The 18,203-nt window shown below is 34.9% G+C and overlaps 1 protein-coding gene across 2 annotated transcripts; it reads right to left on the bottom strand.

The window, feature by feature from the left end:
* Positions 1–15,591: 15,591 nt before the first annotated feature.
* LOC120122416 (7-methyl-GTP pyrophosphatase-like) lies at positions 15,592–18,203 on the bottom strand. Of its 2 annotated transcripts, XM_039141545.1 has the most exons (9): positions 18,099–18,203; positions 17,763–17,834; positions 17,344–17,418; positions 16,965–17,048; positions 16,397–16,466; positions 16,236–16,327; positions 16,010–16,051; positions 15,844–15,924; positions 15,596–15,750 (listed from the first exon to the last, which is right to left on the bottom strand). In XM_039141545.1, exons 1-9 carry the CDS (start codon positions 18,123–18,125, stop codon positions 15,640–15,642), a joined length of 654 nt encoding a protein of 217 aa, XP_038997476.1. In that variant the 5' UTR covers positions 18,126–18,203; the 3' UTR covers positions 15,596–15,639. The 2 variants fall into 2 exon arrangements, with proteins under 2 accessions (XP_038997477.1, XP_038997476.1); XM_039141546.1 differs by lacking the exon at positions 17,344–17,418 and having other exon boundaries at positions 15,592–15,750.

Below are 18,203 nucleotides of genomic sequence, written 5' to 3'. Positions count from 1 at the left end.
TATTATTACTAATTACAATTTACATTTTTGCAGGCCAAACCTGAAGCCCAACCAGTTTACAAGTACCCAGCCCCAGTCAATTCCCGAAGCCCACCAAGAGGCCCAATCCCGGATCCCAACTAGCTAAACCTAACACCCATCAGCCAAACCCTAAACTTAATTCACCCTAGGGTTTTGAAACCCTAAAAGTTATCATCCAACAGCCAGTCATCGCCGCCGTTTGGCCTTCCATTTCCCAGTCGCTCAAGCCGACTGCTTCCCTCGCCGCCATCATCGTCGGAGCCGATGGGAGTCCATCCATCGAACAGTGATCGGTTCCTTTAAAAACAGTAACCAAATCAAAGAATAGTGGCCTAAATGGAAACCCCAAATTAAAATACCCAATAAATCCCAAAAAACCAGGATTTTTCACCTAAAATCTGGAAATCTCATTCCCCTATTCCTATACCTCATCATCTCAACCAAAGGCAGGATTAAAGCACGTGCAGTAAAGAAAAGGAGGCATTCGGTTGGTTTTGAAGAAAATAGAGAATAGAGAGAAAAGAGAGAGATTTGGGGGGTTCAGTGAAAAACAAATAGAACCAGAGAAAAATCAAAGAAATTCGAACCCAAAAAAAAAAATAGAAAAATTAAAATGTAGAAAGGATGGAGAAATCTTACCTTGGATCCAAAACCCGGTCGTGGTGGCCTCACCGGAGTTATCCTAGTCCCACCGAAGGTAAACCCTTGTTATTTCTTAGATTTAGGGTTTAAATAAGGGTTTTGTTTGATTTTAGGGTAATGGAGGGGTTGTTTTATAATATAAAAGAGAAAAGGTAGGGGCGTTAGTGGCGTTTGGATCCCCGTGGCCACCGATTCACGATGGTCGGGGCTTTGTTTTGCCATGTATGGTGGCTGGGGCATACATGGGTTACGACTGGGGAGAGTTTGAACTCTCCCCCTTCTGGTTTCTTAAACGACTGAGAATGAGAGAATTAGGGTAAGCAAGCCCGATTTTAGGGCTTTAATATCCCCTGCGAAGCGACAGCCTTTAGGGGAACGGGTTTTGTGTTTTCTGCGTATGGGCTAACTACACTTTTAGTCCCTTTGATCTTGTAATATTATTATTAAACCATTAAATGAAGTCTCGTTTTCTTTGATTTCGAGCACTTACATTTCAGCATTTATATTTAATCCACTAGATTGTTTATTTTACCATGTTTGTTTATATGTGATATTGTTCATATTATTTGTGATTACTTCATTTTAGTCACTAATTTAATGTGTTATCATATTTTGTTAACATTTGAATTTAGCCATGGTATTTGTAAATTTATTATTTTAGTCACTATCCATGTTTATATCATTTTTGTCTATATTTGATTATGGATTTAATATTTTTGAATATTTTAATTTGATCTTTGATTCCATGTATTTTATAATCTTTGTGTTATCCGAATTTGGCCACCACATTTGCAAATATTTTATTTCAGTCACTGTTTTAGCATTTTTAGTTTAATTACTTTTTAATCCTCCATTTTTCTGTGAAATTTCAATTTAGTCCTAAGTATTACTTATGGGTTATTTTTATTTTTAATACTTGTATTATTTAATATTTGTAATTTGAGCTTTGTTTTATTTGTAATTACTTTTTAGTCCTCTAATTTTCTATTTTTGCTGTTTTAGCTCTTTAAGTTGTTATTATTACCATGCTAATCCTTGTAATTATAAATATTTACTTTTTGATCATTTATTTGGTAATTATAATATTGATTTGGGTTTATGTCAATCCTTTTTGTATGTACATATTTTTACGTTATGTATTTATTTATATCATATGTGAATAAATATGTTTAACTTTATATGTTATAAATATTTTGTTTCGTATATTTTATTTATATTTGTTTCCATTGTATTTCTTTATTTAAATATTGTATGAATATCTTCGAGAACTACATTTGTAGAACGGGCATGGAAAGTATCACTTAATCGAAGTGTTGCAATCCGATACGACGTTCGAATGAAATGGGAGCTTGAAATAAATTGAAGTTATTTTTCGTGCTAATTAATCAGTTTTAATTCAAATGATACAATGCATGTTTCTAAATAGCACTTTATGTTATTTTAAGCAAATGTCAATATTAAATTTATATTCGACTCGTATTTTTAAAATCAATGACGAGGGAATATTTAATACTGATAAGAAATATTCGAGTTAGCTTTCTCGATGGAGGATTGATAATTTTGATATTTCTTTTCGATTTAAAGAATTTCCTCTATTTATTTAATTCGAAGCAAATTAATCAATGTTCGATAAATAGATCACAATTTAACTTTATATTCGATTCATCATTTCCACCATTTACGACAACGCGTAAGCGATCAAGTACCAGTTTTTGGGCGCTGTGTGGTGCTAGTCCTTCCCCGCGCGTAATCGACTTACGAACCCATTTTAATCGAATCTTTGTAAACGCAGACCGATTTTTATTTTAAAAACGATTTTTCTTAAAATATTTTTAAAAGACGTTTTTAGGTAATCGACCTACCTAACTCAAAGGTCGATGGCGACTCCTATTCGATTTAATTCCAATTAATCCAAAATCCTCAAATTTTCCAAATAAAAATCATAATCGTTTTTTAAAATAATTCATAATTGTTTTTACCTAAAAAATGGTTATGACAATAAGATTATATAAAATTATAATAATAATAATATTTATTATCTTTTAAAAATATATTTATGTATTTTTAAACCAAAGTTAAACTCGATTAATCGTTTACATCAATTCAGTCAAACTCTTAATACATAGCATAGATATTAATAAGGGAATGATCTACTTACAATTTCATCCTTGATAAATATTATGTGTATGTTTGTAATATAGGTTTATTTAGATGTAAGTATCGTTGTTTTATAATTATTTTGGTCTAAGTCTATATATATTATGATTATACATCTACTTAATTATATTTCTAATTGTAATTATATTGACATTATTTATAATTAATTTTAATTGTAATTATATAGACATTATTTAAGTTTAGAACCATCTCTGTCTCTTAAAGTTCTTTACATAAGTTAATATTTTTTTTATAAAATGTAATTATATGTTCAATTTTTATTTACTAAAAATATTTTAAATTTTAAAATATGAACAAAAAAATCAACCATCCTGTAACGTAATGAAAAAATATATGCGATTCTATAAATATGTTTAAAAAAAACTTAAAAGATTTCCTATGTGTGACACCAATTTTCACTAATTTCATTTTTAGCATAATTTTTTCTTTTTTTGTCTGTTATTGCCATGTATTGTACCTGATATTTTTTTAGATAAAGAGCTGAAATGAATTTGAAAATTTACAGAATAAAAAAGTTTAAATATGTAAGGCGTTTTTGCAATATTTAGAAAATTAAATTTTAACTTATATATTTTATAAGGATAAAATTCAATTATATAATGTAAAACTTGTTAATATTACACAGATTTAATATTATTGGATGAATGAAAAAAAATTAAAATTAATAATAAGAAATGAGAAAATATTCATTAAATAAAAAATAATTTCAACTATTTATTTTTATTGATATAATGATACTAAATTTATGTAAATAATAATAAAATTTTGGAAATGAATGCCTCGTAAGGGGGATAGGAATAGAGGTTTAGATCTAGTCTCCCTTGGACTCTTTTGGATGCATACCCTTTACGTAAACTGGTCTCCCGTCTTCCATCTCTTCTTCTTCTTTTCTTTAAAATACTTTGAATCCTGCTTATATCCCCTTTTTTTCCCGGCAACCAAGCAGATCTTTTTGCCCAAATCCAATCATATTATATTTTAATACTTGAAGCTTACGATACGGACACTTTCCTTCCACCAGTTTCCTTTTCCTTTTCTTCCTTTTATTGTAAAAAAACGGAATCATAACGTTGAATAAACAGTAGGGTTTGGGATCCTTTGCAGTAAACTCCATTAATAGGTAAGGTACCCTATGGATCCCCATTTTTCATTGACTGGTATTTTCCAATATCTTGTCCGCTGCATCTTTATTCCCCTGGCCCTGCTTCAAACCAAAAAAAAAAGTTTATGATCAGCTGGCTCTTGCCAGAAAGCCTCTGCATTTTTAAGTCGTTTAAATTACATCTTCCACCTTCGTCCTTTGTCCTGTTGATTTTGGGCAATGTAAAAAGCGTGATAATTTAACGTCAGAATTCTTTGAGAAATTTGTTTAAAAAAAGCAGATTGATAATCGTATCAAATTCCAGTTTCAGTTCAGTGCAATGCTGGAACTTTGTCTTCTGATCTCTGCTGGAAATTACAAGAATTTGTAAATGTAAATCTATATTTTTGGTTAAAATCGGATTCCATTACACGTTTTTAATTCGTTTTAAGTTGGGGTACTGTTGTTGAAAATCTTAGCCGCAAATGAAATGATCTTCGACTCAGAAAACCCAGAATTTCGGGATCTTTGAGAGACTTTTACTTTTTCCTATTTTTGGTTTAATTCTACCTATAGTCTCTCTATTCTTTGGACTTCAGAAATTTAATCCCTCTGCTTCTAGACCCAGGAATTTAATCTGTGGTTTGAAATACGTTGTTATTATATATTAAAATTATCAAATTGATTAGAAAATACATACACTGCATTTATAAAAATTGACAAACCAGATACCAGACTGTATGTTAAACCTTGAAAAAAGAGGGATACACTTTAGAAGTTTTAAAAGTAGAGAAACTAAGGGCAGAATTTGTCAAGCAACGGTGAAATATCAAAAATCAATCAAGAAGAAGAAGTTTATAATTAGGAGAGAGTGGCAGTCACTTCCCTGATTTATTCACAGTGGCAGTCAAGCAGGCACGTCAAAGAGCAATATTCATTTAACAATCATTACAAACAGTGAGTTTTATGATATTCGAGATATCTGTTGGGCCTTATATTAGGTACTTATTAGAAAGGCTTATCCAATCTCCACCCTAAATAGTCCAAATTTACAAGGCCCGATTAAATAACCGAGTTTGAACTAATATGACTGTATTTATAGTCAAATAGTTGAGAGTTATTTTTGAATAAATAATGTATTGTACTTACCTTGAATTAATAGTAAAAAAAAAAGAATGTGTCAGTATTCGTTTGTCTATTTTTAAAAGTGTTTATGTTCCAGTTTGTGTTCGTTTATTTATTTTTAAGGCGTTCATATTCGTTCATTTAGCGTTCACGAATATATTAGTTTAACGTTTGCGAACATATTCGTATAGCATTCTTGAACATGTTCGTGAGCATATTCGTTTAGTTTTCATTTATATGTTCTTGAACATGTTCATTTGCAAGCTAAAAACAATAAAATTACGCTACTAGTGCTTAAACTCCAACTTTTATCATGTGTTTAGTTCACTCCATACATTCACCGATATTTAAAATAAAAAAATAAAAAGTAAATAAGCTTCTAAACGAGTTTGTTCATTACATAAATGAACAAAACACACATCTACTCATGTTCATTCATTTATTAAATGAACATAAAATTTTTGTTCATACTCATTTATTTAATTTAAGAAAAAACATAAATGAATATTATACGAATGGTTTACGACTCTGTTTTGAAAACCGGACCGGACCGGCCGGTTCAACCGATTCAACCGGGAACAGTTGCTTAGTACGGTTCAATCTAAACCGATTGAACCGCTATTAGTGAACCGGCCTGAGCCGCTGAACCGTTCGGACCGGACTGGCTGGAAACCGGAAAAAACCGAGAAAACCGGGATTTTTGTTTTTTTTTTTTTAAATTAAACCAAACAACGTCGTTTGTTAAACGAGCCAAGTCGAACTCGAGTATTGCTGAGCTCGACTCGAACTTGAAAACTTTAAAAGTAAGCTCAACTCAACTCAAACTCACAAGCTAAAAATTATCAAGTTCAACTCAAACTCGAAATATAATATTAAAACTTGAACTCAAAAAGGCTTGAACTCAAAAAAAAATTAGAAGCTCGATTGAAGCATAAAATTCGAGCTTGATTGAAGTGAAAGAATAGTTATATAATTATAGTTATATAATTTTGTTATCATTTTTTTAATCTCAAATTTATTTTTTAATTATAGTTATATAATTATATTTATTATTTAATATGTTTTACCTTAAATATTATGTTGTAGTTAATTTGAATCATTTTGTTTCACTTGATTTTATGGTTTTTAACTTATATATGTTATGACATGCTTTGAATATGACTTGTGATATAAAAAATTATTTTTTATTAAATATTTTTGATATTTTTATTTAATTTTTTAAATAATTATGACGTCTACCGGTTCTTCCGACCGGTTAAACTAGTTCAATCGATTGAACCAGTGAACCGTTAGCATGACCGGTTCGCTAACCGGTCCGATTCTGAAAACAATGATTTACGAACAATTAACTTAGTTATGTATTCGTTTACACCTCTAGAACTGACCTGAGCTACACACTTTACCGGTGAACAACAGGAAACATAGCACCACCTGCTTTTGTAGGTTTCGGGTTTGAGACCTGTATACATGCCCTTTTTCACAATGCTATCAGATCGACTTCCGATTTTAACTTCGATATATGGGAATAAAGTATGTCATTGTTTTATGATTTAATTGGAATATATGAGAAATCCAGATAATAAAATTTATGGGCCATCTTTCACCAAGTGTGGCCCGTCGTAAGATAGCACTTTAAGAATCAATTAGGTGTACCTGGGTCGCTTTTCCTTGTCTCTTTCATCATTGTCTCTGGTCTCGACTTGGGGTTGGGAATACTTAAATTTGTCCGAACTTTTAATATTACAATGTAATATATGTTGCAAGTATTTTAAATAATTTGACAATAAATATTCAATTACTTTTGCAGTTGTTAGTGCTTGTGTTGGAGAAAACGGGTTATTTCCCACACGAACGTAGTTTTAAAATTGACTTAAAATGTCAAAATTAAAACCACCAAAGGTTGCACAGCGGATAAACCTGTCAAACTATTGAATATTGAAACACAATGAAAAGAACCGAATAAAAAACAATAAAAGAGAGAACACACCAAATTTACGAGGTTCGACGAGAATATCGTCTACTCCTCGGGCACCACACCGGATGATAACTTCACTATATCGCCAATATTACAACAAATGGAATTCTTTGGAATTCCCAAAGTGGGAGAATGAAGAATACAAGAGGAAGAGATAACTTGTTTTTGGGATGATTTCTAATGGAAATACTTAGGCCTATTTATAGTTGAGTTTCAAGAACAATATGTTCAAAGTTTGGCCACCTACCAAAGAATTTTCCAATGTGTACAAGTTAGCCACCAAATATGAAATTCACATGTTCAAAGTTTGGCCACCAACCAAGATGAAATTTCTAACTTGTCAACTTAATTTCTAGACAAATCTAACAAATCTCCACCTTGGCTTGAAATTACCAAGCCTACTCAACTTCTTCAACTCCCCAAATTTGTAGTGCCTATAATTGCGCTCACAAGCGCCACACACCCGAAGGTGTCCATACTTTCAGGATGTTAATCAAGTTCAAACAATGATTGAACTTGATTACTGTTACCACCTTGGTCATCATATCTGCAGGATTTTCTGATGTCGCAATTTTCTGAAGTAGAATATTTCCTTCTTCAAAGATCTCCCGCACAAAGTGATACCTCACGTCGATATGCTTAGTCCTTGAATGGTAGACTTGATTTTTTGCTAAATGAATAGCGCTCTGACTGTCACAATAGAGACTAATGTGACTTTGAACAACTCCCAAGTCTTCCATCAACCCGTTAAGCCAAATTGCTTCCTTTACAGCCTCTGAAACTGCCATGTATTCTGCCTCTGTAGTAGACAAGGCCACCGTAGATTGCAATGTAGACTTCCAACTTACTGGGGCTTTAGCAAGAGTAAACAAATACCCAATAGTTGATCGACGCTTATCCAAATCACCAGCATAATCGGAATCAACATATCCAACCATATACTGACCAAGTGCTTCATCCTGTTCAAAAACTAAACCAACATCAACGGTTTGTTGGAGATACCGTAGAATCCATTTCACAACTTGCCAATGTCTTTCTCCAGGATCATGCATGTACCTGCTCACAACTCCAACTGCTTGTGAAATGTCAAGACGCGTACACACCATTGCATACATCAAGCTCCCAACTGCATTAGCATATGGAACTTTTGCCATATACACTCGTTCTTCGTTAGTTTTAGGAGATAATTGAGAACTAAGTTTCAAATGAGAAGCCAATGGGACACTTACATGTTTGGTATTTTCATTCATGTCAAAACATTGTAATACCTTTCTCAGATACTGCTTCTGTGTTAAACAAAGCTTCCCTCTCTGTCTATCTCTGCTTATCTCCATACCAAGAATCTTCTTGGCCTCACCTAGATCTTTCATCTCAAACTCTTGATTCAACTGAGCCTTTAATTTGTCTATCTCCTTTTGACTCTTCGAAGCGATTAACATATCGTCAACGTACAAGAGAAGATAAATGAAAGATCCATCTTTGAGCTTTTGCAAATACACACAATGATCATATTTGCTTCTAGTATACTTTTACCTCCTCATAAAGCTATCAAATCGCTTGTACCACTACCTCGGAGATTGCTTCAATCCATATAGCGATTTGTTCAGCTTACAAACCCATTTCTCACAACCACCATCTTTGTATCCTTCTGGGTGTGTCATATAGATCTCCTCTTCTAAATCACCGTGCAAGAAAGCCGTCTTTACATCAAGTTGAGCTAGCTCCAAATTCAACTGTGCTACCAAGGCCAACAATATTCTAATGGAGGAATGCTTCACAACAGGGGAAAATACTTCATTGTAGTCGATTCCCTCCTTTTGAGCGTAGCCTTTAGCTACCAACCGTGCCTTGTAGCGAACATCTTTCTTGTTATGAGATCCATTTTTCTTTACAAATACCCACTTGCATCCAATGGCTCTTTTACCTTTCGATAATTGTGTCAGTTTCCAAGTGTCGTTCTTTTGGAGAGATTGCATTTCTTCATCCATAGACTTTTCCACTTATCACTTTCCAAGCTTTGTATTGCTTCTTGGTAAGTGATAGGGATATCATCATCAACAACTGGAAGAGCATAGGCCACCATATCAACAAATCGAGCAGGTCTACGAATTTCTCTCCTTGGCCTTGTAACTGCAAGTGTTTCTGGTGTCTCCAATGGTTCTTGGGTTTGAACCTCTTTATCTTCTGATTCTTCTATTGGAGTTGAAAAATCAGCTGCATCAACTTCTGGGATCATCATCTGCTGAAACTCCACCTGTTTTGGAGTATGGTCCACCTGCTACGGAGTACTACTTGTCTAGACAGCTTCACTTGTTACCTTCTTTACTAGGGCAGATTCATCAAAGGTAACATTTCTGCTACAAATTATCTTCTTGGTGTCTAAACACCAAAGGCGAAATCCCTTCACTCCATGGGTGATTCCCATAAAGAGAGCCTTCTTTTCTCTCGGATCAAGTTTGGATTCCTTCACATGATAATAAGCAGTGGATCCAAATACATGTAAGGAATCATAATCAGTAGCAGGTTTTCCAGACCATACCTCCAATGGTGTTTTTCCTCCTATCGCTGATGACGGCAGACGATTAATGAGATGGCCAGCATATGTCACAGCCTCAGCCCAAAATGCCTAGCCTAACCCAGCATTAGACAATATACATCGAACTTTCTCTAATAGTGTTTCATTCATACGCTCTGCCACCCCATTCTGTTGTGGTGTATGTCTAACAGTGAAGTGTCGAACAATACCATACTCATGGCAAACGTCAAAGAATGGGTCACTTTTATATTCCCGTCCATTGTCCGTCCTAAGACGTTTGATCTTTCTACCAGTCTGGTTCTCGATCATATTTTTCCATTTCAGGAAAATTTGAAGCACTTCATCTTTAGACTTCATCGGATACACCCAAACTCTTCTGGAAAAGTCATCTACAAAAGTTACAAAATAATGGTTTCCTCCCAAAGACGATGTCTTTGAAGGACCCCATACATCTGAGTGAATATAATCTACAATACCTTTTGTATTATGTTTAGTGGTGCCAAACTTCACTCTCTTCTGCTTTCCCAGAACACAATGCTCGCAAAAGTTCAATTTGCAAGCCTTTGCACCTTCCAACAATCCTTTCTTTGCCAGAATTTGCAAGGATTTCTCTCCAGCATGTCCCAACCGCATATGCCACAACTAGGTTGCGTCCAAATCATCACCTCCGGAAGCTGCTGCAACTGCTCCAATAATTGTACTACCTTGGTAGTAATACAAATTATTTTTCCTGATGCCCTTCATCATCACAAGTGCGCCATATGTGACTTTTAAAACTCCATCTCTCATAGTGACTACTGAGCCTTTGGATTCTAAGGCTCCCAACGAGATGAGATTTTTCTTCAAACTGGGCACGTATCGGACATCCGTCAGAACTCTGGTTGATCCATCTTGATTCTTCAATCGAATTGAACCTATCCCAACAGTTTTACAGGCATTGTCATTGTCCATATAAACAACTCCTGCATTTAGTTCCACTAAATTGGAGAATCACTCCCGATTAGGGGACATATGATAGGTGCAACCTGAATCTAATATCCACTCATTGGAATGGAATGTTGTTGATGAAGCAACCAATGATATGTCAGAGTCATGTGCATCATACTCTGCAACACATGCATCTAGAGCGGCTTTTCCTTTCTTCTTCAGCTTCAGACAATCTTTCTTCCAATGGCCTTTCTCATGACAAAAGGCACATTCATCTTTTCCCAATATGGACTTCGACTTTGATCTCCCTCTCCACTTTGGCTTTTGACTTTTCGAGCGACCTCTTGCCACCATGGCCTCTGCTGCTTCGTACTTGCTCTCCTTCTTGGTTTTCTTCATGAGTTCATAACTATACAAAGCAGCAGTTACATCTTTAAGGGTAACATTATCCTTACCATGAAGCAACGTTGTCTCAAGGTGCTCAAATTCATCTGGAAGAGATGACAACAACATCAAAGCCAAATCTTCATCTTTGAAGGTTTCATCCATGCCCAATAAGTCTTCCACTAGCTCATTGAACGCAGTGATGTGTTCATTCATACTGGTGTCTGGTTGATAATCAAATCTAAACAATCTTTTCTTCATATGTAGACGATTCTGAGAGCTTTTCTTCCAAAATTTTTCCTCCAAAGCTTTCCACATATTACTTGCAGAAGTCTCGTTTTTGTAGCCATACTTCTGCTCCCTGGAAAGACAAGATCGAATCGTGATGCACGCCAAACGATTGATTATTCCCCATTCTTTCTCCTCCATATATTCGGGTTTTTCTTCCTCAATGGCGATGTCTAGACCTTTTTGGAATAAAACGTCTAACACCTCGCCTTGCCACATGCCAAAATGACCGGATCCATCGAATAACTCCACCAAGAAATTTGCATTTGACATCACCCTCCTCACAGGTCCAGATGAAGAGCTTGATGTCTCAACTGATCCGTATTTTGGCATTTTAATTCTAACGAACAATATTCAATATCACGAACTGTATCTTTTCAGCAACGGAACCACCAGAATAACCTCAACCGAAGCTCTGATGCCAATTGTTGGGGAAAACAGGTTATTTCCCACACGAACGTAGTTTTAAAATTGACATAAAATGTCAAGATTAAAACCACCAAAGGTTACACAGCGGATAAACCTGTCAAACTATTGAATATTGAAACACAATGAAAAGAACCGAATAAAAAACAATAAAGGAGAGAACACACCAAATTTACGAGGTTCGACGAGAATATCGTCTACTCCTCGGGCACCACACCGGATGATAACTTCACTATATCGCCAATATTACAACAAATAGAATTCTTTGGAATTCCCAAAGTGGAAGAATGAAGAATACAAGAGGAAGAGATAACTTGTTTTTGGGATGATTTCTAATGGAAATACTTAGGCCTATTTATAGTTGAGTTTCAAGAACAATATGTTCAAAGTTTGGCCACCTACCAAAGAATTTTCCAGTGTGTACAAGTTAGCCACCAAATATGAAATTCACATGTTTAAAGTTTGGCCACCAACCAAGATGAAATTTCCAATAAGTTGGCCACCAACCAAGATGAAATTTCCAACTTGTCAACTTAATTTCTAGACAAATCTAACAGCTTGAACCTATGACTTCAATGAATAACTATGATTCCTTTAACTATTAAGGTAAATTGGTTCGTGCTTAAAACTCACAACATGAGATCGTTGAATTGACGCACATATTCTTAGATATTTCCATCATGTTTAAGACACTTTAAGTTTTGATCGAGCTTCGTCGACAACATATTCAACATAAAATTACTATTTAAACTCAATTTGAAGCTTTCCCTAGGATTCGATGGTAATGCCTCTACACTCTCGTCAGATCACGTACGTCACTACTATAATAAAGCAATATCAGTTAGATAAAAACTAATAATATTTATCTTATCAACATCTTTCTCAATACTCACGATTCAAAGGTATTACTCTATACCCCATATGAAGTTACATACTTTCGGGGTTGATTTAGTCCCTTTGAACTCCTCTAACCTTGGAGCCTCCGCCTTAGGTTTGAGTATAACAATCATCATCCCATTGCTCACTGCTGTCTTGCATAGAAGCAATTTTCCTTTGAGATTTTACTTCTCTTTCCTAGTACAACATCATTCTTCTGGTCCATATGGCCTATTACTTCATTAAGTACGTCTTGTATCCCTTCCTTAAGTTTATTCCCCTTGGAGTTTAGCACATCAAGGCATGCCTCATGCACGAGTATTCTTTGCATCCTTCACATATCTCTTAAGTCGGTAGACTCTTCCGTCCAAGGATAAAAAAATATATCTCAAGCTTGCTCGTTTTTGCTTCCCATCGCGGGTCTCAACCCCCTCTTCTCCGGCAACTTCACTTTCTTATTGTGCCATCTCGATTAGTCTTACAAATTTGATTATTGTACTGATTGTCATGGAGCTAGACTCAAACCTCTCGATTAGTCTTACTCATAAATTTGACTCTCATACCAGTTGTTATGGAACTAAACTTGAACGTAACGAATCGTGCAACCCTAAACACTGATACTAAAGTCGAGTGCTTAAGTCAACCTTCGAATAGGCATAAAATCTTGTCAAGGATGAATGACAAGGAAAAAGGGGGGGGGGGAACAAAGGGAATGATGAGGGAACAGAGTTGATGTATTCCTCAAAGAAAAGAAACAAACAATTGATTCCTAAATGTAGTGGGGAAGGCCTCCATTCACAATTAACTCCCTCTACATCTACAATCTATAAAGCCTGTCTAAAAGGTAAGGTTTTTGATTCAACACAAAGTCTATCTCTTATTGATTGGTCTTAATCAGATTAGGTATTTTTTTACTTGATGAATTACATCTCATAATCAGACTAGGACTGTAATTACGTAATGACTCGAATCTTTTGAAAGTGGGCCGTCTTGGGGACAACAAACATGGGCTAACTCTAATGTTTTAGCAGTACAAGAAATCTCTTGAATGCCTATGTGTATTGGTCTCAGGCTCTTGGGTGTCGCCCGTGACGTTATCAAGGGCATCCTTGCTGATACTAAATCGGACATTAAAGGTGCTCGTACACCAGCTGCAATTTGTAAAGTACGACTACCAACTTATTATGTTTGGATTTGGGTGTTCTTAGATCGCAAAAACCGTGAATAGTTTAATTTTACTCGAACCTGCAATCGGCATGACTTTGCATTATCTTCATTGCCAACTGAATTATAGTACTCGGTCAACTGAAAATCGTATGCTTATTTTTTCTTTCTGGAAAACCCAATTTTGTTGTTCTTGTTATTGGATGTTGTCATCTACTTGTTCCAAAAGTTTCTGTATAAATGCCATTTATTCTTTGCAGTACAACTTTCTTTTATGGCTTCAATTTCACATTATTTGGGCCATTAAGCCCTTCACCTTGTAATGTTTATTACCAGCCACACGTCATATTTAAAAAAACATTTAAATAAAAACGAAAATATTAACATTAAAAGAGAATATTTATTTTTTTAAAAATAGAGACTGTCACTGTACAACCTAAAGAAAAGAAATTGAGGAGATATTTTGATAAAAATGAAAAATATTTAACACAAAATAATCTAAATAACAAAAAAAAAGTTGCAAATTTTAAATGATTTCGGCAAAGCAAATGAACCAATAAATTTAAGAAACACTCGACTCTTTTAAGATAAAGAAAATAAAAAATCTGGGCTCTGACAAATAAATTATAAGCTTTTGGGAGAAGGATAACAATACAGAAGGAAAACAAGTAGAATTGTAGGCACCATAGCGAGCAAAGAGCTGATTACAATAATATCTCTTTACCTGTTTACCTGTTTACCTGTTTTTCTATCAGATGATCCTCTTTACCTGTTTCAGGCAGACACGAACGCGAGGTCTCGACTACGAGTAGGGATGGGCACTCAACCCAAACCCGACCCGATCGGGTCGGATTTTTTTAAATGTAATATTCGGGTCGGGTTTAGGGTGAAAAATTCCTGATCCGACCTGATCTAATCCGAAAAAATATATAATTTTACCTTGTATATTTAAGAATAATTACAATAATATCTCTCTCTATATAATTTTTTTCAATTAAGTCACTGTTTTTATTGAATAAAAAGAATTTTTTTATTATTTCGGGTCGGGTGAAACCTTGTTTTGACCGGGTCGGGTCTCGGGTGGAGACTCCCTTGTTCTCGAGTCGGGTCGGGTGGACCAAAAACCCGACTCATGCCTATCCCTAACTACGACCCTAAACCTCGACTGATTGTTGTTTGGAGAGGATCTTATCGATTAGGGTTTCCTACTACTGTCTATTTGTTGACTCAGGATGGGCTGTAAGCATTTTCTAACATCAGGTTTATGGGCCTTAACCCAATCATTTATTTTTCTATTTTCTAACAATGTTCGTATAACAAGTGATGTGATTGAGCGAGAAACAAAAGTAGAGAAGGGATCTGATTATTTTATTAAAAGTGGATCAAAGAGATTAAGGTCGTTACAATTGAATGGCTTATATAACCCATACTATGAGCCTAACAGAATACAATCCGGCATGAATCACCTCAATGATTAAAAGACTCGTTATTCTCCTTAAAAATCCCATATTCGAATACCGACAGAAATATGAGAGTTCATAGTTAATTGATTGAGAATCTTTAAACAAATATTGTCTAATATTTATCTCAAATATATATATAAAAAAAAAGAGCAGAATACAACCCAACTAACTTTAACAAATCAAGAAACAAAATTAAACTAATTAACAATCCATTAACTAACTAATGATATTGTAACATTTTCAATATCAAACCTCTTATTGACTTAAATTTCATACGTGAAAAAAGAGTTTTACATTTCTTTTCAACTTCTTTTGCTCTGCATTATTGTATGTTTAACAAACAATAATTAAGAGCAAAATGTGTAAATTGAAAGAGATGAAAAATCAAACAAAAAGAATTATTCAATCTACCTAAGGTAATCAACAAAATCCATGGGAAAATATCTTGACAATATAAAATCTATTTGCATGGAAATTCAAGCTTATACTAATTCCAAATTGCTTCAGGAAAAAAAAACAGAAGTCACTAGTTCTCGAGCTTTATCCTCTACTATCAGCCCATATTCTGATCGCCAGGCGATGAACCTTGTTGAAATAGAGCCTCCTGAATAAGTTTTTCAGTGAGAGATTTAGACAGTCCCATAACAGTATCAGTCGCCCCTATCTGCCGAAACACCCAAATATATATCAACTCAGATGAAACGTCCCATTGTTCTCGAAACTTAAAACCTCAGCAATGAGAGAAAAAGACGCTCACCACGGTGTCGACAAATGGTAAAGTAAGAGGATGTTCGAGCATTAGACCTCCAGCAACCTTGAATGGGATTCCTTCATCAATCTGACTCAGCTCACAATTGAGAAAGAGACATGATTCAGGTGGGGGGGGGGAAATCATGTACATTACATGTGTAAACAAGTTTTACCAGGCTATCAATCACTTCATTTGGTATGTCGTGGAAGTAAACCTGCACAACAAAATCTAATCTTATTCACCTCGGAGATGGGATTGAGTGTAATAGACTTAATGACTTGTAGCATGGATTCAGTGTCTAGCAGAGTTTACTCCGAAAAGAAAAGCTATGATTTTATTGCGGTTCATCTTTGCTCTTCAGGAAAAAGAAGCTAAAGATATCAAGAAATAAGTGGTACCTCTGCACTTTCCGCTCCTCCTTTGCTTGCACCTGTTTTAAGGTTAGTCACAAGAACAGATCCAACCACTGCTGCATGGCCACCGGAATATCCTGCAATCGTAGGTGACATGTAAATCCATCTCATCTCGTAAGACATCATATTAAGAATGTTAAAAAAACCTTTTATAAATTCCCGTGCTTCTTCTTCGCTGCACGGTTTTTCTCTTATTGTCCCTTTATAGACTACCACCTACATAAACAGGTAACATGTTACTTAACCTTACATAATACTACCATAATAGTGACAACAACTACATTGATAAATCTTTTAGCATTACTCCCGCTGCCACAAATCAAAAGCATTGCACTACCAGGATCAAGTGTTCGAATTAAGTAAAGCTCTAATGAGACTAGGATATCAGGCTGGTTGGGCAACATCATTGGCAACTAAGAGCAAAGCAAAAGCAAGTTCTCTTGAAGTTGTATCACCTCTAACAAGCATCTTTGCTGACGGGTAATGATATGTTCACAAAAATTTACATACATACAAGTTGTCATTAACTTGTCAGCCATTACAGCGCAGCCATCCATTATAGTAGTAGGACAATGAGATATAAGATGAAATTGCATTACTGAGGCACCAATAAAGCTGTTGTTAGTTATAATCTAATACTAAGCGCATGCATTTCGGTCAACGACTCTTGGTGCAGTTGTTAACTATATCGAATAAAAATGACTTGAAGAATACCGTATCTGCCGTAATTAACAATGTTGTGTGAGCATCTTCCTGTAGTATATCAGTGTGCTGAAGCCTTGACATGATAGCATTTGCCTAGAAAACAAACTTAAGATTCATAAGAGTAATAGTTCAACCGTCATGACTCATAAGAGATAGATAAAAACTGATAAATGAAATGAAGAGATTTCCTAACAATGGCTAATATACTGAAGTAAATTGTAAACCATTGAATCAGGTCCCTATCAGATAACCAAATCAGAAAATCAAGAACCCCTTTACACTGCAAAATGCAAAGGTCCAATAAAACGTTGCTCACGTGAAAAGAAAATACTTGGTAACGCATGAGCAATAGTGGAACACAAAACAAAGCTTAGAAAAGAAACCAAACCTTGGCCCCAGCAAGTGCCGTCACTAAATCTTCTGGTTTTTCCTTTCTAATGCTTTTTTCATCTATATCTGCAGTCTAAATCCCTTAGTTAAATTTCTTCCTACTTCACTAAATTAGGAGAAACAATAAAAAAGGAAGAACTATTTCAAAACCCTCTCAACAGAATTCCAACAAAAATTAAAAAGTAAGCTTAAAAACACTCGATTTCAGCCAATAAAATTAGGGCTGACTTGCTTAAAGTCAATAAGAAAATACATTAAAACACCCTTCAAAGGCATACTTAAATCCAGAAAACCCATGTTTTTAAAAGCGTAGTTTAAAAACCCAACGTTTTTGTCCTTTAGTTAGAAACTTAGAATAAGAGCTAAAGCCCTTCGAAAGTGATGTATATAGAGAAATAACTAAAGTTACCAGCATACCATGATTGTAAACTCATAACCCATTTCAGCTAGAATTCGTTGCCGAGCCATTGATGAAGAACCCAATATTATCTGTCACCAAAATCCAATATCACAGCAATTGATTATGAAAGAAACTATGGTAATTGCTCCCTGTCAACCTCCATTCAAGTATTCAAACAAAAACAATGCAAATTAACCCATCTCGAAGCTAAAAATTTTCACCAACATTAAGCTAGAGCTCTGTTACATTGAAAAAGCATCAAACTTTCTAATTTAAGTTTTGCTTTAATATATGTAAAGGTGTTTGTCATTTTCGGTTTAACAATCGAAAGGTTTTTAAACAGTGAAACGAACCTTAAAGGGTGAATCTGCAGCAGCCATTTCTAGCTATCTTACAAGCTCCGCTTTCTTAGGGATGCTGATTGGATAAGTGGGAAGCCGCGGCACCCACCTCTATTT

The sequence above is a fragment of the Hibiscus syriacus genome, unplaced genomic scaffold (assembly GCF_006381635.1).
Source record: "Hibiscus syriacus cultivar Baekdansim isolate YM2019G1 unplaced genomic scaffold, ASM638163v2 tig00110387_pilon, whole genome shotgun sequence".
Classification (NCBI taxonomy): domain Eukaryota; kingdom Viridiplantae; phylum Streptophyta; class Magnoliopsida; order Malvales; family Malvaceae; genus Hibiscus; species Hibiscus syriacus.
This window is presented reverse-complemented; position numbering and strand designations above follow the sequence as displayed.